Here is a 24,304-nt window from a genome sequence, read left to right as displayed (position 1 = left end):
GGATGGAACTTGGAACTGGCTCGGTGGACTCGGTTTTATTCAACTGAACAAATATTCAACTGGAACAAATATTCCAGATTTTCTTTTAATTGGTTTCGTCACATTTTAAAATTGGGTACAAGTTGAATTTCTGACATTGGGGCAAATAATGCAGCCTAGTGTCCGTTCATTTGTGCCTCCATAAAACTGAACACGAGTCAAAGTCCCATGTGGTTTCTTGCTTTATTGTTATTTCATATCGTATTGATTGGTGTGAAAACAAAAAAAACACCCAAACTTGTTGAAAGTCGCCCAAATATCTGCCCACCTAAAGCTTCCCCTCCCACCCGACATCGTCAAAAATGGACAGACACCCGCCCAATCTGGAAACACTGTCCTTCTCCTCCAACCCACGTTCTGCATCTTCACATTTTATCTAAATAAGAAAAACAAAAACAAAACACACACACACTTCTTTTTTTTTTTTGGACGACGTCTTTATTGACTGTAGAGAATCACAGCAGCAGGAAGTGACATCATCCGTTTTAGCAGAAGCCGAGCCCCTAAACCCCATTCATTAAAATTCTAAATAAAAACAAAAATCCTAAAGAGAAAAAAAAAAATCACGGCTCAGCTCCGAGTCACGGGACGGGAAGCGAGTTCGAGGCTACATAAATATCATCTGAGCGTAAGAAAATAAACCACGGACAGGTCATCGGCGGGTCAGATGCTGTTCGTCCCCCGCGGCGAGTCAGATGCCCTCCCGTGAGTCAGATTTAAGCTTCACATATTACACATAATACATCTGAATTTGACATTTTACATTTTAAAGTTTAGCTTGTTAGATCAGAGTTTCTCAGGCTGGGTCCGAACGTCTCCCACACCCAGAGACGTTTTCGCTTTACCCTCGATGTTCCAAAGTACGGCATTAAAACTTCTCAATCTGCCTAGAAACAAGCAGCAGACGCCACACACCACAGGATTTTTTTTTTGGGGAGGGTCTTAAACGATTTTTAAACTTGCGACAAAAAGCTCACACCACAGACACGAAGATAATCTGATGAGACTTAAAATCTCCGATCACAAAGACTTCAGCGGGATCTGTCTGCGGACCACAAGATATAAAGTTTGTGTCAGTTTTTTCCTGCCGACAGTGCGTTTAAAGTCAAAACTGTGTTATTAATATTTGCAAAATGTGGTGCAAAACTTCAGATACAGGATTTTTAAAGCATAAATGATTGGAGATAAAGTCCACAGGAAGTCGAGTCCCTGTTTACGGATCGAGTTGAAGATCCAGATTCTCCACAGACACACGTGAGGAACTACTCCCACATTTTTACTTTTAAAGAATGCCTCAAACTGGATTCACGGTTTGGTTTTGTGGACTGGGGTCATTATTTGCGGAGAATAACTTCTATGGATAATGTGGATGAGACGCTGCACTTTAAATTTACCGCTTTAAGAGAGGTGAGGAATAAAGTCTAATCATTATTTTTGCGGTTTCTTGAGTTTGTATCTTGGGTCTCTGTGTCCGTCGCTCCTCTACCCCCAACGCTCTGTTTTATCGGCTGTTACCATAACGTTGCTGATGTTTGGTGGTTACAAGATGACACACGAAGGCTGTGTTTAAACTGAAATGAGTCGATTTGCATCCAGACATGTAATTTCTGTGTCCTTAAGCCTTCCCTATCCACACAGCTTTGAGCACATTTGTTTATGATTTACAGAAACAAAATTTAAAACCACACAACTCATTTGCATAAACTGAGGCTCAAAAAAACAGCTTTCCTTGTGTCCTTTAGTTCGACAGAAGCTGAGCAGCATCAGGACACGACTCAGTGGAATCTGAGTGTTCTTTCTGTGACAGAGGGGTGTTCTGTTGATGGCGAGTCTGTTCTGTGTTTCTGTCGTGTTGGAGATGGTTCGTGTTAAACTTTTCAGAGATTATACGTCTGCAGGTCGTACACATAGACACACCTTTATATAAATGGACACATATTCTCGCCTCTTAAGTGTTTTGGCACTGAATTACTTTGCGGTGCACAGACCTACAGCAACGTTTTCAGGCGTCCACAGTGCCGGATCAGATCTGTACTCAGATGAATTTGTGGGAGCTGTAGGCGCCAGATTGTTCCGTCTCTGGAGCCGTTTTCCATCAGATTAGTGTGAACGAACACTGCATCCGCAACGAAAACAACTCGAATACGAACTAGTGTGGATGTGGCCGAAGACACAAAGTCGGGTCACGTGGAGAAAAGAAATCGCAACCAAAATCTGGTAAACTGTCCTGTAGAGTGTGGCGGCCTTTTAAAAGATATTTCTAAGCTATAAAAACATCTACAAGTTTAAAACCATACTGCGGAACATTACAGGCAAAGCAATAGCATCTCCATGGTAACTCCAACCTGAATAAACCCTCTTAAAGTTCACCTTGAAGAGCGTTTTATTCAGAATCTGTCTTGTTCTGTGCTCTGTACAGACCCCTACTGACCAGCGCTGGACGATCCACTTTTACAGGTGGATTGTGGGAAATTGAGTGCTCTACTTTTTGGCTCCCTGGACTTTTTGGACAGAACTCGATACGTGCGAGTTGTAAATGGCGCCCCCTGCAGGGACAGTGTGGACGTTCGGACACAGCCTCAGGTCACAGATTCTTAGATCAGTTTGTGGATTTCTGTGGCGTTTTAGTTAAAGGCAAAAGTGTGCGATTTCAGCAAAGTGTCAGAGTCTTCCTCCTCTTCTCCTCCTGCTCCTCCTCCTCCTCTCACATCTGAAATGAACAGAAAAAAACATGAGTACAGACATCTCCCTGCATGTGTCAGATGCCCTCCCGTGTGTGTGTCAGGAGTCGTCCTCACCTGTAGAGGGGGCGAGTGCAGCCACAGGTCTTTGTCTTTGTTGAGTTTCATGCAGGAGAAAAGGTCACAGACGACCGGCATCGCTCGCTCCTGAACAGAAAAGAAACATTTAATTCTGAAAATCAGTATCGAGTTTTGGGTGTAGAAGTCAAGTTTGAAATTTTAGCTATAATTCCTCAGGTTCTGTCACATTTCCCGAGTCTCACCTGAGCACTGGAGCGTTTCCGCAGCAGCCACCTGTCCTCCTCCTCTTCCTCAGGTGTGCTGGGGGCGGGGCTTGTGCTGGGGGCAGGGCTAGCGGCGGGGCTAGCGGCGGGCTCTGGCGTCTGATTGGCCGGGGTCTTTGGCGGCACCACCCACAGGTCTGCCTGCAGGGGGCGCTGGAAGGGACAGCTGTCAGAGGTCTCCATGGAAACAGGGGGGGCGGGGCTGGAGCAGGAGGAGGCGGGGCTGGAGGTCAGGGGGTGGAGCCAAGCCTCGAGGATCGCCTGGACCTGGAACAAAAGGTGAAAAGGGTCAGGAGACTGTTTCACAACGGAGAGGTCACGATCCGAGGGCCGCCCCTTCACACATTCATTCTCATTAGGGTTTATTATTTAAGAATAATTCCATTTGAATCAGTGTCCCGCTTTGAGAGTCAGGAGTAAACTTCAGAATAATCTTTCATTTCACAATTTTGGCAAACTTCTATCTGGTTATGATCCCAGTCTGGACTAAGTCTGGCTAAACCAAGCGTACACTGTGATTTTTGGCCCTTTTTGAGTTTTTTGAGACGATTTTTCACTCCTGCAACAGTTTTAGGGATTGGGCAGAGCGTTCGTGTAATTGTGTGTCGTGCTTCGTTTAGTGTATATGGGATAATGAGAACTGATTAATACCACACGACCAGCTCCCGATCGGCAATCACAGGTCGCAAGAAAATCAAACCTGTTTGAAATCCAGTCGCCTCTCGCTTCCAATCAGATCATACAGTGTGAGAACATGAATCATGAGCTGTGAACTTCTACGCCCTGAGATTCAGTCGTTCAGTTTGAGCTGTGTATGTCTGGCATTATGATCCTGGTCTGGACTAAATCTGGTTATGATCCCGGTCTGGACTTTGCTGCAGGGACACTCACCTTCTCTTCTCTCTCACTGTAGGACAGCGGCATCTTCTTCACAGTGGGCGTGTCTTTTTCTTTAGTGGGCGTGTCTCTCTCTTTAGTGGGCGTGTCCTTCTCTTTAGTGGGCGTGTCCTTGTCACAGGTGGGCGTGTCCTTGTCACAGGTGGGCGTGGTCTTGACCCCGTTCTTGTCCCGCCCCTCTCGCCGCAGTAGCCACGCCCTCAGAGCGTCGCGGCCACAGTTCTCGTCACAGACGCAGCTCCTCAGAGAAGAACACGGCTCGTTAGCGCGACACACCTGCTGCACTGGCGCCACCTACAGGACACATACAGAACAACAACAACACAATGAGACACCAGCGCCACCTGCAGGACACACACAGAACAGAACACACAAACAACACACACCAGCACACACAGAACAACAACACAATGAGACACCAGCGCCACCTGCAGGACACACACAGAACTGAGAGGACAGAGAGGAGTGTGTTAATCTCACATGAGGCCCATCCTTTCCTTCTCAGTCACCCAGACGCGTGTCACCATCAGCCATGACAAGGACGGTCTGAACTGATCAGTGAAGTGAGGAAAGGAGCAAGGAAAGGAGCGAGGAAAGGAGACCTGCCGCTTCCTTGTTCTTTTAGAAACCTCAGGAGGGTGACAGACTGACCTGCTGAAGCCACGCCTCCAGTGCCTCGCTGCGGCGGCTCTTCTCTGTCGGCTCCTTCTTCGGGGTCTGGGTCTGGTCTTTGGTCCGGTCTTCGGTCTGGTCCTGGGTCTTGTCTTGGGTCTTGAGGGGGGTCTGGTCCTGGTTTGGACTCTGGAGGTTCTGGTTCTTGAGGCACTTGAGCTTCCCGAGCGCGTTCCCCAGGTTCTCGATCTCCAGGGGGCGCTGTGGGCGTTTACAGGAGGAGCAGTCTCGGGGCAGCAGCCAATCAGAGCTGTCCCAGCGCTCTTCAAAGGGCCGAAGCACCGCCCCCCAGGACTCGCACGCCTCCGATTGGTCCATCTCCTCTGAGCTCAGCTCCGATTGGTCGATCTCCTCAAAGGAAGAGGAAGTGCTGCAGCTGATGCTCCGTGCTCTGTTGCTAAGGCCGTCATCGTGGGCGGGGTTAGACGAGGAGAGGGGTGCGGTCTCTTTCACGAGCCACGCCTCCAGGTCGAGCAGCTGCCCCCACGCCGCGAACATGTCGAAGGAAGGCCGAGTCTGGACCCAAGTCTGCAACAGGAAGAGGGCGGAGTCAAATTAACGAGTAAACAATTATTACAGAATCTGGATCTCATTTAATCACTGCTGCTGGTCTAAACTGCACACGTCACTGGACAGAGACAAACCGCTCGCCTCATGGCTCCAATTCACTTTGCTCCTCATTCTGATCTTCAAATGTTGGTTTGAACTCTCTGAACTGCTCTACATGATCCTGGGGTTTTTATTTCACTATTTTTTCCCAAATCAAGATGTGAACATTAATAACAGACCAATCACACGTTTCACTGACAGATGCTCAGCGCCTGATCCCTGCCTGTGTTCTATACACACACACACACACACACACAGGACCACAACCCTTCATTCAAACTCGTCTGTTCTTCATCACCTGGAGTCACCCTCACCCAGTCTGACCCTTCACATCAAAATAAACACTTCTACGAGAGTAAAAGTTCTAACCCGATCTGACCCTCCTTTATGACCTCGACACACATAAACGCACGTATACACACACACAGATAGTGATCTGATAAATCACAGGAAACAACAGCCATAAAAACACTATAAAACTACTGTTTATGAGCCTAATGACAAACTCCACAACCACCCAGTCTGACCCAGTCTGACCCAGTCTGACCCAGTCTGACCCAGTCTGACCCAGTCTGACCCAGTCTGACCCAGTCTGACGCTGCCTTCATGTGATCTCAGAAACTCTGTTCCTGTTTTTATGAGTCAGAAGTCGGTCTACAAACTTGACTGGGGTCAGAATTTCAGCTGTGAAACTGGTTCTGGAAATGTTGGACTCAGATTCCTATTTTTCTTAATCTGGGACTCTGCTCCTGTCACTGCCCTCGTGAGCCCCTCCCCCTCTCCTCCTGCACAGGTGTGTCTCACTCACCTGTGGCTGTAAACATGTCGCCAGCCAATCCCGTGTCTCGCCGCTCTCGTAACCCTTGGCAAAGGACTGTGGCTCCGCCCCCAGCAGCCACTGGCTCAGAGCGCCCTCTGTCTTCTGTGGAGGAAAACACACTGAGATTTAGTTTAAGTTTTAATCTGGACACTAAAATCCAAAGTCAGAGCACTCGCCTGTCTCTTGGGGGCGGGGCTGTGGGCGGATGATGTTACAGCTCCGAATGATGTAATGGTGGAGCGTAAAGAGCGAGTGTCCCCATGGAAATAGAGGTCAGGGGTCTCCTCCGGGGTCAGGCCGAGGGTCGCCACGCTGAACACAAACAAACAGTTAAACACCTCAGTGAAGCAGCAGAGCAGTCCTGGGTCAGGTCCGGTCTAGTTCACATTTAGACCTGAGACAGTCCGGTGTGAGTCTCACCTGTCCAGGAGCGCTGTCAGCTGATTGGTCAGGTGGTTCCTCACGTCGTTGCTGATTGGCTGCTTGCGGAGCTGGTCTGAGATCAGATCCAGCTGAGCTCTGAGCTGTGGACAGAACATTAACACGTGAAACTTTAATCTGAGTTTTGTTTTGACCACAATCTGACCAGAAAGACCTGACTGATCTGAACTCCAACAGGTGAGAGGATCTGAGCTCTTAAACACGTCGCTCTAAAGAACATCACAGCTTTAGTCAACAGTTTTTCTGCTCATCTCTCTCTTTACATGCTATATTTACTCGAGGCCTTGTCCAGCTCCGGGGTCACACACGGCTCTTTGTTCGACTCTGACTGGCCCGTTTAAGCTCATTTGGAATTACAAAATAAACATATTATAAATTTTACCTCATGCCTGAACTAAAGCTGCACTGCTTTTATTTTAGACGTGTTTTTTAAGACATTTTTTGTTCGGCAGCCTCACTTTTTCATTACTTAGTAAAAACAAACTCTTCCCAGTCTGACCAACTGGTCAAAACAATATTCACTACTTTTTTAAAGAAATACAATTCACATTATGCAGAATTGAGTTAAACACTTTGGCATTCACAATATTTTCTGTTTCTCATGTGGCCCACTCCTGGTTTATATATTTAGTACATTTACCCGTGTGATTTGCAGGAGCTGCTGCTGAAGCGTTTCACTCTTCACTTGTTCCAGGATCTCAATCTGTCCGAGCAGCCACAGCTCCCTGCAGCGCAACGCCTCCTGCTGGCGACTCATCAGGCTCTGCACCTGCCCGCACACCTGCACACAATAAAGACAGGTGAACGTGAGGACAGAGACAGGTGAAGGTGAGGACAGGTACACAGGAATAAACTCTGCGTCTCATTCCTTCTCCCTCTCGATTCTGCAGGAAATGGGTGAAGAAGTCTCGCCCACAGAGGAGACGCAGGGAGGAGAGAGGATCTAAACTCCTCACTGAGACTGATAAAGTTTGATTCTTTCCTCCTTAACTTGACTTCTTTCTTCTGTGGTTTTCTTTGGGACAAAACTTAATATGACAGACTTGAGTAACAGCTGAAAAATGGAGCATCGAGGAGAAAACTCGAGAAGGAATCGAGGAAAGAGAAATGAAACACAGACACCGACAGAATACACACAGAAGTTCGAAGTCCTGAACCTGCCCTGTGTGAAGTATAAACCTGAGAGGAGACTGTGATTCAGACTTCCAGCAAAAACAAACCAAAAGAACGACGACGATAACACAAAATGAACCCAGTCTCATCCCTCCGGCCTCATCCCTCCATCATTAAGAGTTTAAAACATGAGCTCTTCTGTGTGTAACGAGTCATTAAAGTATTTCAGAGTAAGTTTCTCACCTAAAACAGGTTAGAGCTGGTCCTGCGTTTTCTCAATCAGGTTCTTTGTCTGCTCTCTCTGTATTTCTCCTCTTTCTGTCCATCCTCTGTGGTCTAAGGTCAGTTATACCTGTTGAGACTCACATGCTCCTCCCTCTCTCCTCCTCCCTCCCCTCTTTTCCTCTCCTCCTCCACCTCTCTTCTCTCTTTAGTCACATTTGACCCGTGGCTCAGACAGACACAGATCTCATTGTGGTCTGCATCTCTAATCTCCGTCTGTGGTTTCTGGAGATGAGCAACACGGAGAAACACGAGCTGCGTCTTTATTTTGGGTTTCTGCAGAAAACAGCTCCTTAAATGTGCCCCGACGAGTCCGGAGACGCCCCAGCCCCCAACGCGAACCAGTGAAACATGAGCGAAACGTGAGCTGACCCGAAGTGCACGAGGGTCAGAAAGGTCACGGTTTCTTCTTCACGCTGGAATTTCAGTGACAGTTCGGCCGTGTAGGTTTGTGGAACTTTGGGTTAATGGTTTTCTGTTGCAAAATGTCTGTGGAAATGTTCAGTGTATTCTGCATTCTCTTCATTTGCCAAAGAAAACCATTAACAGGAAGTTTCGTAACCTCACCGTGCGACACTTCCGGCCATTGTGACAAAGGTTTATTATGTGAGAGCTGAACACACCAACAAAATATGTGTGTGTGTACAGATGTGTGTGTGTGTCTACAGATGTGTGTGTGTCTGACCTCAGTGGCGTTTTGTCTCAGTTCTTTCTCCGTCTTCAAGATTCCGCTCACAGCGTCCTCCAACAGCTGCTGCGCCCGGCTGCACTGCCCCCACAGGTCCATACTGGAACTGCACACAGACAAAAATACAAAAATATGATGTTAATTTCCACGCCGTGTTTCCAAAGTGGATCTATGATAAAACCTGGATAAGTCCCTCCCTCTTTTCCCAGCTCCAGACCAACTAGTGGCCGCTCCAGGTACTGCAGGTCAGAAAGAATTCTCCCACAGAACACAAAGCATTTTGGGAATTCATCCTGCCCATGTTCTGACAGGGCATCCGACTTTCACAAAGGTCAGATTCTGTAGGATTATTTTCTATTTTCACAACATAAACTTGTTAAAATGTTTAAATCCTCAAAGCGTCTAAAAGTTATTTGTCAGACTCTGAGGCGCGCTCGCTCGGCTCTAGCAGTTCTCACTCTGATTGGTCCAAAAGCTCCACGCCGTGCAAGTTACAGAAGTCACACGAGTGGGAGGAGTTCGCCCGGATTCAAGAAGTAAATGTGGAAAAGAAAATTATTTTTGGGCCAATCAGCCGATGACACAGACCACTGAAAACAACATGACGGCATCTTGGGTTCAGGTTCAGATCTGATTCTAGTTCTGTGTTTCCACCTGAAGCTCGTCTCTGTGACAGAGGAACATCAAGAACATCGTGACAGTTTTCAGATCTGGAGCTGCACGTTATGAACAGAAGTGAAGAAACATTAGAATTGAGACAGAAGATCCAACAAAGACCAGACCAGAGTCCTGATCCTGCCCACAGAGTCCAGGTGAAGTCCAGACTCCAGAGGAACAACTCTGTCTCTAAAACTGATCCTGAAGCTGGTCTAAGTCCGGTCTAAGTCCGGTCTAAGTCCGGTCTAAGTCCGGTCTAAGTCCGGTCTAAGTCCGGTCTAAACAAGGTCTAAACAAGGTCTAAACAAGGTCTAAACAAGGTCCAGATTTAGCTTTGGTTTAGTCTGGACTCTGACTCAGGTCTGAGGTTCACCAGGTGGATCAGAGAAGGACTAAACCCGGATCAGACTAGGATCAAACCAGAATCACAACTGGACTAAAGCAGGCTCAGAGGTGAACTATACCAGGCTCAGACCGGGATTAGACCTGGATTAGATCTGGTTTAGGCCTGATTGAGTCCATTCAATCCCAGATCCTGGTCTGGTCTGTGACACAAGTCCAGACCACAGCTGTTTTTAGTCCAGGTTTAGTCTTGGATGTGGCTTTAGACCTGGTTTTAGGTCCTAGTTCAGTCCCTAGGCCCCCGTGTGTGTGGGAGACAGATAGGACCCAGCTGAGGTCTAGTTCTGGTTTACTTCTGATAAAGTTATAGTTTTGACGTAGTCCGAGTTGAGCTGGGTTTATCGGGACTCACAGCTGATCGAGTCCACGCCCTGAGTCTCCGTCCGGTCTGGTCTCTGATCCGACATTTAAATCCTAAAAATCAGCTTTAAAACTTGTGAAAACCTGAGGGAGCGGCTGCTGTTATCACTGTGTCTCCCTAAGCCAGATGCCCTCCCACACACAGCCCCTCAGAACCTCCAGAACCTTTCAGAACCCTCTAGAGTCCGGGTCGAGGGATGAGGTCAGGAGGTTTCATGACGTAACCTCAGCCCCCTATTACATGAACATTAAGATAAGTCAGAAAAATTCCACTAGAGAGACCTCAGCAGAGTTCAGACCTGGTTCAGCCCTGGTTCAGCCCTGGTTCAGCCCTGGTTCAGCCCTGGTTCAGCCCTGGTTCAGCCCTGGTTCAGCCCTGGTTCAGCCTGGTTCAGACCTGGTTCAGACCTGGTTCAGACCCAGGATAGTCCTGAGATAGTCCTGGGATAGTCCTTGTTCAGACCTGGCCCAGACCTGGTGTAGAACTGGTGTAGACTGGGTTTAGACCAGTTTTAGACCTGGCCTAGCCCTGACTCAGACCTAGTGTAGACCTGGTCCAGACCACATTCTGTACATTTCCATATATCAGTAAAAAACAAGAGGGAACTACATAGACCATGATCCTTTGCTGCGTTTCACTGCAGACTACAAGAAGAAATAACAGTTGTAACACTTTTCCATCTTGTCGAGGTATTTTAAGAGGAAAAAGTAAAACGTTCAGAGTTTTGTCCCTCTTTTCTCAAACCCTGAAGAGGCTCCATGACCAAAAAGACTCCACTGTGCACAAATAATAATAAATCAGACTTTAATCTTGCTTTTGTGGACACTCAGAGACACTTCACAAACACAGTTACAAAAGGATTAACTGAGAGCTCGTGAGGAAGAGTCCAGGCCGAGCAGATTTCCAAACTGGGTCAGAGCCAGCGGGTCGAGAGGTGATTAGAAAAAAAAAAGAAAAAAACAGAAAAGAGGGAAACTGTGGCCATTCTGAACTCTAAACTCCTTGTGTGTGTTTGTTTTTCTGACAAGTCTGATCCTGCCGACAGTAAAGATGGACAAATATTATTAGTTTGACTCAAAAACAAACACCTGGTTTTGACTTATTTTAGACTTGGTTTAGTCCTGGTTTTGACTTATTTCTAGACTTGGTTTAGTCCTGGTTTACATCAGACTGGTCAGAAAAAGGGACACCTGGTTTAGTCCTGGTTTAGACCTATTTTAGTCCTGGTTTAGTCCTGGTTCAGATCTGATTTAGTCCTGGTTCAGATCTGATTTAGACCCGATATGGTCCCGGTTTAGACCTGCTTCAGTCCTGGTTTAGATCAGACTGGTCAGAAATAGGGACACTTTGTTTTAGACCTGATATATGTCCTGGTTTATTCGTGGTTCAGTCCTGGTTTAGCCCTGATATAGTCCTGGTTCAGTCTTTGTTTAGTCCTGGTTTAGACCTGATTTAGACCTGGTTTAGATCAAATTGGTTAGAAATAGGGACACCTAGTTTAGCCCTGGTTTAGTCAGAGTTTCATTTTGGTCTAGTCTTGGTCTAGTCTTGGTCTAGTCTTGGTCTAGTCTTGGTCTAGTCTTGGTCTAGTCTTGGTCTAGTCTTGGTCTAGTCTTGGTCTAGTCTTGGTCTAGATCAGACTTGTCAAAAACCTTGGACATGTCTTGTGTAAATCCAGGTCAGATCATTGGTTCAGTCTAAATCTGCAGAGACACGGGACTCCGGCTCCAAACTGGGTCTGGATCAGAGGTCAAAAGTCTGCGAAGTGACCCTTGGAGGGGGCGGTTCCGTTTGTGTGTGCGGTTTTGGTCGTGATGAAAGAGTGAAATGAAGCGGGTCTCAGGCTGCACAAAGGACCAGTGTTGGGTTCACCTTACGTAAACCGCGTGCGTGTTGCGTCATCCGTCATCAGCGTGTTTTTACATTTTTATTAAATTTTTTTTTTCCCCCTGCAGAATTCCATTTTTTTTCCTGCTCATTTTCTGCACAAAGCCCGAACCAGAACCAGAACCAGACTACGGGTCTCACAAAAAAAAAAAAAGAATCAATTAATAAATAAATAAATAAAAAAGCAGCTCTGTATTCTCCTCATTTAATAAAACCGAAAACAAAACCCGCAGTAACAAAGAATGTTTTTAGGTTTGACTCGTCTGCACGAACCTTCTCCGAGACAAAACATGCACCGAACCCACACGAACCGGGTCAAGTGTCTCAAGAAATACACCAATCTCACATGAACAGGGTCAAAACATGCACCAAATTCACACGAACCGGGACCAAAATGCACCAAACTCACATGAACAGAGTCAAAACATGCACCAAATTCACGAATATGGGTAAAAACATGCACAGAACTCACACGAACCGGGACCAAATTGCACCGAACTCACATGAAACGAGTCAAGAAGCTCAAGAAATGCACCGAACTCACACGAACCGGGTCAAAACATGCGCCGAACTCACACGAACCGGGTCAAAACATGCACCGAACATAAATAGCAAGAATTCCACATTATTAAACAATATTAAAGCGTGATTCGGAAGTGTTTTTATGTTTTGTTTTTTTCCTGAGTCGTTGCTGGCGCCGGAGTTTTTCCTGGAAAGAGGCTCCGCAGCCTGTTATCTGATCTAAACCGGGTCTGAACCGGGACTAGAACAGGTCCAAACCGGGTCTAATCCAGGTTTAAACCGGGACTAACTCCAGACTGTCCCGTCCCCGTCGTCCCCGTGTTAAATCCGTCTTTACCTCGTGTTTTGGAGCCGGTTCGTGTCTCGCTGCTGCTCCGCCATTTTCCGTATCTGTCCGTAGCACGTAGAGTCTGCGCGCTCACGACGCCCCCCCGCGCGCGCGCGCGCTCCAGACACCATCAGCTGAGCGCACCCACGTGCACCCACGTGACCCCCGGTGCAGCACACACAAACCAGCCGGAGCCGCGCGTGTTTCACCTTTGACCCCGAGCTGAGCGAGCAGTTTAAAGACTTAGGCTCGTGACACAACAAAACATTGTAAAAAATAAAGCTTTCTCTTTCTCTCTTCCCTCTTTCACTTCTCCTTTTTTTCCGTTTAGCTGTAAAATACAAATCTGTATTAAGTCCAAACATGATTTTTGTGTTTTTAATGTTTTTTCGTTTAAACTCGTCGTGAGATTTGAACACGTTTCTTGTAAATAACTGAATATTTGTCCCATATTCAGTTTGAAGCGCCTCTTTGCTCTTTGGATTTCAGAATTATACTATTGTGCCGTGCTTGTTTATGTGTCTTACCACCATTAAATGTGTAATTTTGCAGCCCAACTTTGTGCACTAATAAACGGACAATGGTTTATGTTTTATGGACGTGTAACTGTTCCCAAAGGCTCGCCCTCTATCTCAGCGGTGTCAAACTCAAATTCACAGAAGCCAAAATTAAAAACTGGGACTAAGTCGTGGGCTAAACTAAATATTTATTGAAAAATATGTAATGTTAAACCTTTTCTTATTCAAATACATGTTTAACAATAGTTTTGCTTAAACGTTGAATCCAGAACAAGCAGAATATTAAATAATAACATTTTAAATAAATCATGTCTCTACAGCCTATCTGCAGCTTTTAATAGTTTAATAGTTAATAGTCATGTTTTTGTTTTTTTTTTTGTTTTTTATTACACCACATAAGTTATCTGTACTTTTCTTAAATGTAGTGAAGTAAAAGTAAAAAGTATCTGCTGTAAAATGTACTTGAGAGTTTTGAGAGTACTTTCTACTTCACTACATTTTTGAGCAGGACTGGAAAGTAAAAGTATTTTTTGTTAATCTGTGAGACCTGCTGCGAAGCCTGAAGGTTTATTTTTAACAGTTTATTGTTGAGCAAACTAATATATACAAAGAAAAAACAGTTCGGGGGGAAAAAAACTAACTTCTTCATCAAAATCAGTCAATTTGAAGTTATTTAGAGCTCAAAATCTGCGAAACGCTTTGATGTTGTACTCTTTAATTACATTTTTAAACTGGTACTTTAATACTTTTATTCTAGGACTTTTTTTTTATCATGTGATACTTTTACTTTTGACTTGAGTATTTCTTTGTTTCTCCGGTTTCATAGTTCTTCTATCTCCTCCTGACGAAATCACGGCGGCGCTCCCGAGTCCCACTCTCACTCGCGCCCTAAATGCATCGTAAAGAGCGGGGCCTTGAACGTATCACGAAGTCCATCGGAGTTTAGAGATAAGAGCTGGAAAAACAGACGCTCAGACAAACACAGCTGCAGGAACGTGACCACAAACAGCCGACCTCTCATCTCTGCACTTTTACACAACAACAACAATTACACAAACTTTACAACGCGGCAGAAATCTGATCCCGGGACTAACATCCAAACGAGAGCCTCATTTTGGCACGTCTGGATTCTAAAAAAGTAGAGATGCACCGATACCAGTATTGGTCCTGAACATAAATGGGTCATTCCACGTCAATTCTCTGAATGCCCCACTCGACCATCTCAGATCTGACTGAAAAAATTCTAGAAGGTTCACAAACTTTCCAATAAGAAAAATCCCAAATTTTATCTCCCAGCTCCTTATAGTTTTGTCATTTAAAAATATTTTGTGAACTCTGCCCTGACCGGTTTTGAGTTTTCCAAGGAGCCACTTTCAGATTGTTGTATCTAAAAAACTATTGAAGGTCGGTCCTTCAAATTTTCCAGGGTTAAAATTTATCAAATGTTCTTATAGAATCTGGACTTTTACACATGTACTTTTGGTTTATCACAGATTTCTTGGGGCTTGAATTTGCTTGAAAATTCTCCTCTTCAAATCTGAGGGCGTCTTTGAAGGACTGTGGAAAGTGCAGTTTCAAAGACAGAGGTTTGATATTGAACATAAACCTTCCCCACACGCCATTGTGGACTTTATTTTAAAACTGAGCCTCTGTGATGAACGATCTACAAGATATGAAGTGTTCAAAATGGGAAAAAATAAATAAATTGGTGCCATCTTTACCATGTTATACCAAAAAAATTAAGCACCCACCAACATAAAATGGACCATTTTAGAAAGACTACACGTCTGTTTTTAACATATTCAACATTTGTGATGCTGTTCTGACTTCTTTTTGCATCATGAACTTTTGAAAATGTTGTGTCCGAGCTTTCAGAAGCTCAGAAAACATTCTAATATTTGAAGAGGAGAATTTTCAAGCAAATTCAAGCCCCCAGAAATCTGTGATTAGCTAAAAGCACATGTCTAAAAGTCCAGATTCTATTTTAAATACAGAAATCTGAAAGTGGCTCCTCGGAAAACTCTACTCAAAAAAGGTCAGGGGGGAGTTGACTAAATATTTTTAATGACAAAACTATAAGGAGTTGGGAGAAAAAAATTGGCACTTTTCCTGTTGGAAAGTTTGTGAAGCTCCTAGAATTTATTCAGTCAAACCAGAGATGGTCGAGCGGAGCATTCAGAGATTTGGTGTGGAAGGACCTAAATGGGAATATATCGATATATCGATACATCAGCCCACGATATTGATACCGAATCATCACATTAAACGATACAGCAGGAGAGTCAAACTCAAACTAACAGGCCAAAATTAAAAACTGGGACTAAGTCGTGGGTCAAACTAAATATTAATTGAAAAATGTCAACAACATCTGCATGTTTTCTCTTTTTTCAGGATATTTAATTCAAATAAATGTTTAATAATAATTTTGGTTAAACATTGAATCTAGAACAAGCAGAATATAAAATAATAACAACATTTTAAATAAATCATGTCTCTATAGTCGATCTGTAGGCGGAGGGCAGCTCTAATACAGATTTGATATGATCTCACGGGACAAATTTGGCCCCTGGGCCTGAGTTTGACATGTCTGGTATACAGGATATTGATATTTTGATATTTCTGCTCACCCCTAATTGTAAACTTTCACTTTAACAAGAGTTTATTGTACAAAGACGAACCGTGTGACCTGGTAACGGCCTCCTAAAGAAATAAAAATATGACTGAGCGTGAGGAGAGCAGACGAATGAACCCGAGACAGAGTCATGTGACCAGAGCTGAGTCATGTAATCAATAAATCAATCAGTTTACAGGCTGTGCTGAGGTTCAAAGTTTCTAAAAGTCTTTATTAAAATCTTCTCTTTTAATGTTAATGTCATGATGATTATTTATGTTTTTTGTTTTGCATTTGTTTGTCTTGTAGTTTTACTGTATTTCTTGCACTTTGAATCAGGCCTGTAATGATAATCAATAAACTAATTAATCACATGATAACTTTTATTTTATTGTTTTGGTTACGTGTGGTTCAGAACTGGTTTATTCAACTGTTCTTCTGTTCACACGTCTTGTTTTCTTTAGGCCTGTTGTTTTTGTTTGTCTTCCAGTACCTGTATTAAATGTTCTTCAGAAAGTAAACTTTATTGATCTTTAAACGGGTGTATTTGTGTTTTTATTTCATCGTCATTAGAATAGTTGAAAATTGTCTCAAAATATCAATTATCGTTTATCGCAATCATTTCTTAGTCAAATAATCGTCTGTTTGAATGACTTTGTGTATGAATTGCACTATACAAATAAAGTTGCACTGTGTAACTTTTCATTTGGGAGTCTGACACCTGCTTGTTTCTATGGATATGTCACTGCTCTGCCTGGAATGTTCCGCAGTGTGACTTTAAATGGCTCGACTTTACATTTATTCAATTACAGGTGGGTTTACGGCTCAAAAATACCTGGAAAAACAAACATTCTGACCACAGATCTGACCTGGAACTTGATCTGGTTTGGTCTCTGTGATGATAGAAAGGTTTAATGCCGAACTGTAGAACATTCCAGACAAAGTGATAGCATCTCCATGGGCACGCTGCAGCTTTAAAACTCGACCTGAGTCTGGTTTGTGCAACGCTCACAGTTTCCTTCCTCTAAACAAAACAACGGTCACAGAGTTTGACAAACACAAACACAAATCAATAAAGCAGCGCACAATACCGATACTGCATCATCAAATTAAACAATACCATATATCGATATTTCTATAATTTTGCAAACCCCTGTCTCACCCCAAGTCCCACAGGAGCAGTACATTAGATCTTAAAAACATGCACTGGGAGTACCCCAAAAACCCACCACGATCCACCAGAATCTGCCAGAACCCGACTGAACCCGACTGAACTCACGGGACTGCTGAGTGTTTTCTTGTGAACAGTTTTAGCCCGACCCCGACCCAGCGCAGCCAAGACACGAAGAGTTCATTTCAAATTGGAAAATAAATCTAAAAATAAATAAACATATGTGATTCAAGATCATAAAATAACTCGTGAAAAATGGTGAAGGACACACAGGCCCAAAAACCTGACGAGTACCAGGACCAAACCAGGACTAAACCAGGACTGAACCAGAACTGAACCAAGTCTAAACCAAGTCTACGCCAGGACTACACCAGGACTACACCAGGACTAATCCATGTCTAAACCAGAAGACTAAACCAGGTCTAAACCAGGACTAAACCAAGTCTAAATAAGGACAAAACCATGTCAAACAGGGACTAAATCTGAGAACTAAACCAGGACTAAACCACGTATAAACCGCGACAAAACCGGTTCTAAACCAGAGGACTAAACATGTACTAAATCAGAGACAAACCAGGATTAATCCCAGACTAAACCAGAGTTAAACCCGCCCTAACCCGAGCTAAAGTCTGATAAACGCTGTCGGTTCGGTGCCAGTGGACCGGACCGGACCGGAGCTCACGGGCCCAGCTGACCGTGAGGCCGCACGAGGAGCTCCTTCAGCGTGGAAACGGAGCAGACTCACCCGGGGGTCGGAGGCTTGCGGCGGGGCTCTGGGTCCATAGTCCCTCGGTGCGGTCCGGTTCGGCTCTGTTAGGTTCGGTTCGGCTCGGTTTGTGTCGGTGAAACGTGGAGCTCGCGAGGTGCCGGTCACTTTCACCCAATGTCACCGCGACGTCACCGCGTTTCCCTGACGTAAAAGAAAGGGGGCGGCGAAACAACGCGAGACAAAACGAGATCTGGGACAATAACAGACGCCAGCGACGCACAGCGGAGAGAGAGCGGTACTGCACCCTGAAGACATGAACAAAGGAGAAGAGACGAAGAGAGAAACAGAAGAAACACAAGAGAAAATATTTGATTTTTAACAGACCTTTATGGTGTCCATCAAAAAACATTTACCCTGAATTGCATCCACACCTCATGCTATTTACATAAGAGAAGAAAAGAAAAGAGAGAAACAAAAGAGGAGCAGAAAAGAGGAAGAGAAACAAAATAGAAGAAACAGAACAGAAGAAACAGAAGAGAAGAGAGAAACAGAAGAGAAGAGAAGAGGAGTAGAGCCAGGGGAGACAGTTCCATTTGTTTATTGTGTATTTTTCCACAGTCTTTGAACACAACACGAAGCGTTCACTGTCAACACTGTAATGGACAAAAACAGCACCAAAAAAAGTTAAAACATACAAGTTTAAAAAAAAAAAAAAAAAAAAAAAACACTAATAAAGACACAAAGCAAATGTAACAAGCTGAGAAAACCAGGTCTAACCAAAGAGGCTGAACTTTGTGCCGGTTTTTGTGGAAGAATCACAGATCTGAACCATAAACCAGGTCACATGTTCAAATACTGTAAGTGCTTTAAAATCTCACTGGAACATTTAAGACATGATTTCACACTTTACAAAATAATTTCTGTCTAAGATTCTAAGTCCAAACTCATTTTTACAATTTTACATTTTAAAAACTTGAAATAAATTATTATAAAAATGAAATGATGAAAAAGCTCCGTAAGACACCGTCGTCTGATTTATGTTTTAATGTCGTTTCCTCGTCACAAACCTGGAGTTTTGCTTCGTTTCATTCACAAGTTTAACACAAACCTGCAGATTTAGGTTTATTTAGTTCTTCTCTCAAACTGAAAACACTCTGTTCCAACTTGTGATGTCATGTGGTGATACAGGAAGTGCTCCACTGTGTTTAAACTCCACACATCTTCACTAGAATCATTTTTTCAGCCCTGGATTTGAGCCCTGATTTAAAACAGATGAGTCAAAAGTTTCAGCACGTGCACCACACACCTGTGTCAGAAAAACATCTGTGTGCGTGATAGAGTTTAAACACACATGTGTGTGTGATAGAGTTTAAAAAGTGACTTTTATAGTTGTGTGTTTACAGAGTTTTACAGTCTATAAACTCCTACACACGAGACACACGTGTGTGTGGACGCTGCACTGATCACAAAGGCACAAACCATATAAAAGCCCATGGTCATTATTTAATTAAAATGATGAGGCTTATTTCTGTCATGGAACGACTTGAGGTTTAAACTAATGTTGGCGTTAGATTCAGCTCAGGATTTCAGGATAAGTCTGGTTTTGTTAAACCTCTGATGGAAAACTCCTCTGGTTTGTTTGTGATGAGAAAACAACATAAAAACACAACTTAATGCATAAAGGGGTCAGATATCGGAGCTTTAAAAACACATAAAAGTTCTGAGTTTGTGACGTTTCAGGTGAGGTTTGAGAGTTTACTAAATCAGACTGAGCCGACCAATCAGAGCACAGATCCTAAAGTGTGGACAGGAAGTCTTTGACCTGAAAAACACACAAGAGTCCAGAGTCAGAACAGGAAACATGTTTACAGTATTAGTAATTACTGCTACTGCTACTAGTAACTACTAGTAGTAGTAGTAGTAGTAGTAGTAGTAGTAGTAGTAGTAGTAGTAGTAGTAGTAGTAGTAGTATTTGTATTTGTATTTGTACCTGGTCCATCAGTCCGTGCTGGAGGATCCGGTCGTTCTTGAAGTCCTGGTTCACGTCCAGGACTAAAATGGGGATGTGGTTCAGATACTCAAAGTCCAGCCTGAAAACACACACAGAGTACTACAGTACAGTACAGTACACAGTACACAGTACACAGTACACACACACACACACACACACACAGTAGTAGTGCAGTACCTGAGCGTCCTGTGGTAGAGCCAGGCCTCGTGTTTAAGGTGCAGCTGTTGGAGATACTCCAGAGGAATGTCCTGCTCCTCCTCTCGGCCTCTGTGCAGTAGCCTCTGTATACACCTCTGAAAGTACACAGTATAAGTACACACAGGTACAGTACAAGTACATACATATACACAGATCTGGAAAATACACAAAGTACATGATTACTGTTTAAGACATATCTGCACTAAAGAAAAGATTTTTACACAGACACGAGATCTGTCCGTTTTGTTGGAATACTGTCCTTCAGCCATGCCCTCAGGTACATGATGCTGCAGTAGCAGTAGTACTCATAGTAGAATTCATAGTAGTAGTAGTATTCATAGTAGTACTGGCAGTCCTCACCTCTGGCTCTGCCCTCAGGTACACGATGGCGTCCAGGTTTAAGTCTGGGCTGAACTGGTCCAGGGTCCACTGGTGCCAGTCCTGATACACGGACCACTCAGTCTCTGTCAGGCTCTGGTTCTCGAACAGAGTAGAGGCAAACACGTACCTGCAGAGACAGGGAGAGACCAGGGAGAGACCAGGGTTAGACCAGGTTTAGACCCGGGGTTAAGAGCCGTTACCTCGTAAAACAGACTGACAGCTTTTCTGCCCTTCCAGTACGGCAGGGCAGTATTAGCAGTAGTAGTACTGCAGTAGTAGAATTACTATTATTAGGAATAAGATCTATCAGAGTACACAGATCTCTTGTAGTGCAGTAGCAGTAGTAGTAGTAGTAGTAGTAACAGTAGCAGTAGTAGTACTGCAGTCGTAGTACCTGTCAGAGTACACAGATCTCTCGTAGAACTGCACTGGTCGGTCAGATTCTTGTAGTTTGAGAGACGGAGGCTGCAGCTGAGAGCGAACTCTGCTCAGGCACGCGTACGACTGAAAGTACACAAAATATACAACTAAATATACACAATACACAAAAAATATACAACTAGAAGCACTGTAGTCACAGTAGTATTAATAGTAGTGGTATAGTAGTAGTATTAATAGTAGTGGTATAGTAGTACTACAGTAGTAGTACTGACCTGGAAGGTGTAGGACCAGCGTGTGGGTTTACTGTAGAGCATCTGCAGCAGGTTCCCTCCACTTTTCTGAGAAGAGCTCAACTCCTGAAACACACACACAGCATTAAGAACACAACACAACAACAGCTCCTGAGACATGATACTGATGCATTTCCTGAATTCCACGTATAATAAACACACACCTTTGAACAGCATGGGTGTTGAATTTTTCCCAAATTTTCATCATTTTGCCCCTGTCCCTGATACTTTTATACATTTTTCATCTGTGCTTGTCTGAGCTCAGATTGTAGTAGTAATAATAGTAGTAGTAGTAGTAGTAGTAGTAGTAGTAGTAGTAGTACCTCATATATATCCTCTTTGTCCGTGTGCACGTTGCACCACTTGGCGATGGGCTCTGGAATCACCTCCCAGTCGTCACTCGTCTGCTCCAGGAGTCGCACAAACGTCGACTTTCCTGCTGCTAAAAACACACAAACACAAAGAAAGTAAACAACACACTAAAAACACACAAACATAAAGAGAGTAAATAACACACTAAAACACAAACAAACACACAGAGGGTAAACACACACTAAAACACAAACAAACACACACTAAAAACACACAAGCTAAAAACAGAGGGTAAACAACACACTAAAAACACACAAACATACATTAAAAACACACAAACACACAGAGGGTAAACACACACTAAAACACCAACAAACACACACTAAAAACACACAAACTAAAAACACACAAACACACAGAGGGTAAACAACACACTAAAAACACACAAACATACATTAAAAACACACAAACACACAGAGGGTAAACACACACTAAAACACCAACAAACACACACTAAAAACACACAAACTAAAAACACACAAACACACAGAGGGTAAACAACACACTAAAAACACACAAACATACATTAAAAACACACAAACACACAGAGGGTAAACAACGCTAAAAACACACATTAAAAACACAAAGAGTACACAACACTAAAAACACATAAACATATACTAAAAACACACAAACATACAGAGGATAAACTTTAAAAACACACAAATACACACTAATACACAAATAAACAAACTTAATAACAAAAACCTCTACTTAAAGGTGCACTGTGTAACTTTTTTAGTAGAGGGTCCATCATTTGCCTGACTCCATGTAGATGTTATAGTTTTCAGGAATGTTCTACAGTGTGACATTTCATTTAACTATCGCCATGGCAACTCATGTTAATACATTTATGAGATAATTGAGAAATAAAAACACCGGTAATTGAATAAATTCAAGATATAATTGTAGAAAATTATAATAATTGTAGAAAATAATCACTCAGTTAAGTCAAATTAAAAGTAGGAATGTACAGTAGTAAGTATAGTTTTGAGGTATCGGTACTTTACATTGAATACTTTTTACTTTTACTCCTTTACATTATTTTTTAACACATTCATGATTTGAGTAACAAAAATATACAAATAAAAACAGCTGACAAACAAAATTCAGCACAAATTTGTATCAAAAACACTACATCAAGTTATTAGATCTCAAAATCTTCACAAAATACTTTTACTTTTTACTCTTAAAGTACATTTTTAAACAGGTACTGTACTAAAGGTATTTTTCTACACAGTAGCTCACACATCACTATAAGTAAAAAATATGAGTAAAAAACTATAAATGGTAATAATAAATTCTAAATAAGTATCAAAAAAGAGCGAGACAGGAGTTAAATGAGGCAGAATTATATTAAGTAAATGTACAAGTCAAAATAAAATTAAAAATAAGTAATAAAATATATGTACTTTTACTTAAGAAGCAAAATTGAGCATTTCTAAAACCACTGCAGTTTAGTTTTTTATTTGGATTTGTCTTTTAATCTGATTTTAGCCGCGTTTTTGAGATAAACACTGAGGATTTGGCGCCTAATTTCTTCATCACAAACAGGACCAAAGACGGACCAAACCTGGACCAAAACACAGACCAAAACCCAGACTTTAGACCCGGATTTTCCCCCGGTTCTGGTGCGGTTCCGGGACTCACCGATGTTTCCCTCGATGGAGACTTTGAGGTGTTTTCTGCGGGCTCCGGAGCTCCGCGCTCTCTTCGGGGGAGTCGCCATGTGTGTGCCCGGGCTGAGTGCGCTGAAGGCGGGATGAGTGCGGGGTGTGAGCCGAGGGGAGCTGCGGGGTCCTCCGGGTCAGAGAGAGTCTTCAGGAGGGACTTTAGTGAGTTTATCCGTGTCTAGTGAAGAGGAGCGGGTTGAAGAAGATGAAGAGGAGATGATGATGAGGAGGACACTGGAAACTGGACTCTGAACTCTGAACACTGAAGTTAAACCGCGCGCGCGCCTCACGTCACCTCCACTTCCAGTGCACGAGGCGGGTCTGAGCGCTATGCTGCCTTCACGTGGTGTGGGAAAGTTATGGTATGTTTTATGTTATGTTATATGTTATGTTATGGTATGTTATATGTTATGTTATGGTATGGTATGGTATGGTTTATGTTTTATGTTATGTTATGTTATGTTTTATGTTATGGTATGTTATGTTTTATGTTATGGTATGGTATGTTATGTTATGTTTGTTATGTTATGGTAGGTTATGTTTTATGTTATGTTTGTTATGTTATGGTATGGTATGGTGTGTTTTCTGTTATGTTATGTTTTATGTTATGTTATGTTTTATGCTTGTTATGTTTTATGTTATGGTATGTTATGTTTGGTTTGTTATGTTATGGTATGTTATGTTTTATGTTATGTTTTATGTTATGTTTTTTATGTTATGTTATGTTTTTTATGTTATGGTATGTTATGTTTGGTTTGTTATGTTATGGTATGTTATGTTTTATGTTATGTTATGTTTTTTATGTTATGTTTTATGTTATGTTATGTTTATGTTATGTTATGTTTAGTTTGTTATGTTATGTTTTATGTTATGTTATGTTATGTTATGTTTTATGTTATGTTATGTTATGTTTTTTATGTTATGGTATGTTATGTTTGGTTTGTTATGTTATGGTATGTTATGTTTTATGTTATGTTATGTTTTATGTTATGTTTTTATGTTATGTTATGTTATGTTATGTTATGTTATGTTATGTTATGTTATGTTATGTTATGTTATGTTTTATGTTATGTTATGTTATGTTTTTTATGTTATGGTATGTTATGTTTGGTTTGTTATGTTATGGTATGTTATGTTTTATGTTATGTTATGTTTTATGTTATGTTTTTTATGTTATGTTATGTTTTTTTATGTTATGGTATGTTTGTTAGGTATGTTATTGTATTGTATTGTAATGTATTGTATT

At 42.7% G+C, this 24,304-nt stretch overlaps 2 protein-coding genes across 4 annotated transcripts; both read right to left on the bottom strand.

Moving 5' to 3' along the window:
- Positions 1-451: 451 nt before the first annotated feature.
- Positions 452-17,948, bottom strand: ncoa4 (nuclear receptor coactivator 4). Of its 3 annotated transcripts, none has more exons than XM_020941079.2 (11): positions 17,789-17,948; positions 8,584-8,692; positions 7,144-7,284; positions 6,483-6,586; positions 6,239-6,374; positions 6,051-6,164; positions 4,613-5,161; positions 3,956-4,255; positions 3,044-3,331; positions 2,838-2,927; positions 452-2,749 (listed from the first exon to the last, which is right to left on the bottom strand). In XM_020941079.2, the coding sequence occupies exons 1-11, from the start codon at positions 17,824-17,826 to the stop codon at positions 2,744-2,746; spliced, it is 1,875 nt and encodes a 624-aa protein (XP_020796738.2). In that variant the 5' UTR covers positions 17,827-17,948; the 3' UTR covers positions 452-2,743. The 3 variants fall into 3 exon arrangements, with proteins under 3 accessions (XP_020796738.2, XP_020796737.2, XP_055004181.1); XM_020941078.2 differs by lacking the exon at positions 17,789-17,948 and adding an exon at positions 12,753-12,888; XM_055148206.1 differs by lacking the exon at positions 17,789-17,948 and adding an exon at positions 11,659-11,808.
- A 386-nt stretch (positions 17,949-18,334) lies between these two features.
- Positions 18,335-23,357, bottom strand: LOC110175010 (deoxycytidine kinase 2-like). The gene is made up of 8 exons (XM_020941124.2): positions 23,036-23,357; positions 21,337-21,455; positions 20,996-21,079; positions 20,737-20,846; positions 20,322-20,469; positions 19,941-20,056; positions 19,743-19,842; positions 18,335-19,574 (listed from the first exon to the last, which is right to left on the bottom strand). Exons 1-8 carry the CDS (start codon positions 23,112-23,114, stop codon positions 19,548-19,550), a joined length of 783 nt encoding a protein of 260 aa, XP_020796783.1. The 5' UTR covers positions 23,115-23,357; the 3' UTR covers positions 18,335-19,547.
- Positions 23,358-24,304: the final 947 nt, after the last annotated feature.

The sequence above is a fragment of the Boleophthalmus pectinirostris genome, unplaced genomic scaffold (genome assembly GCF_026225935.1).
Source record: "Boleophthalmus pectinirostris isolate CB_2022bp ecotype Guang Dong unplaced genomic scaffold, ASM2622593v1 HiC_scaffold_12, whole genome shotgun sequence".
Classification (NCBI taxonomy): Eukaryota; Metazoa; Chordata; class Actinopteri; order Gobiiformes; family Gobiidae; genus Boleophthalmus; species Boleophthalmus pectinirostris.
Note: the sequence above shows the minus strand (reverse complement) of the source record. Positions and strands in the feature narration are given on the sequence as shown.

Bases quoted from the DNA above. Each gene is read 5' to 3' on its own strand.
- ncoa4 (XM_020941078.2), bottom strand. From the start codon at position 12,874: ATGGTGTCTGGAGCGCGCGCGCGCGCGGGGGGGCGTCGTGAGCGCGCA. The intron at 6,587-7,143 runs GTAAATGTACTA...TTCTGTCCACAG, and splicing joins AGCTCCTGCAAATCACACGG to CTCAGAGCTCAGCTGGATCT. The intron at 5,162-6,050 runs GTGAGTGAGACA...TTCCTGTTGCAG, and splicing joins CGACATGTTTACAGCCACAG to ACTTGGGTCCAGACTCGGCC.
- LOC110175010 (XM_020941124.2), bottom strand. From the start codon at position 23,114: ATGGCGACTCCCCCGAAGAGAGCGCGGAGCTCCGGAGCCCGCAGAAAA. The intron at 21,080-21,336 runs GTACTACTACTA...TGTGTGTTTCAG, and splicing joins ACAAAGAGGATATATATGAG to GAGTTGAGCTCTTCTCAGAA. The intron at 19,843-19,940 runs GTACTGCACTAC...GTGTGTTTTCAG, and splicing joins CTCTACCACAGGACGCTCAG to GCTGGACTTTGAGTATCTGA.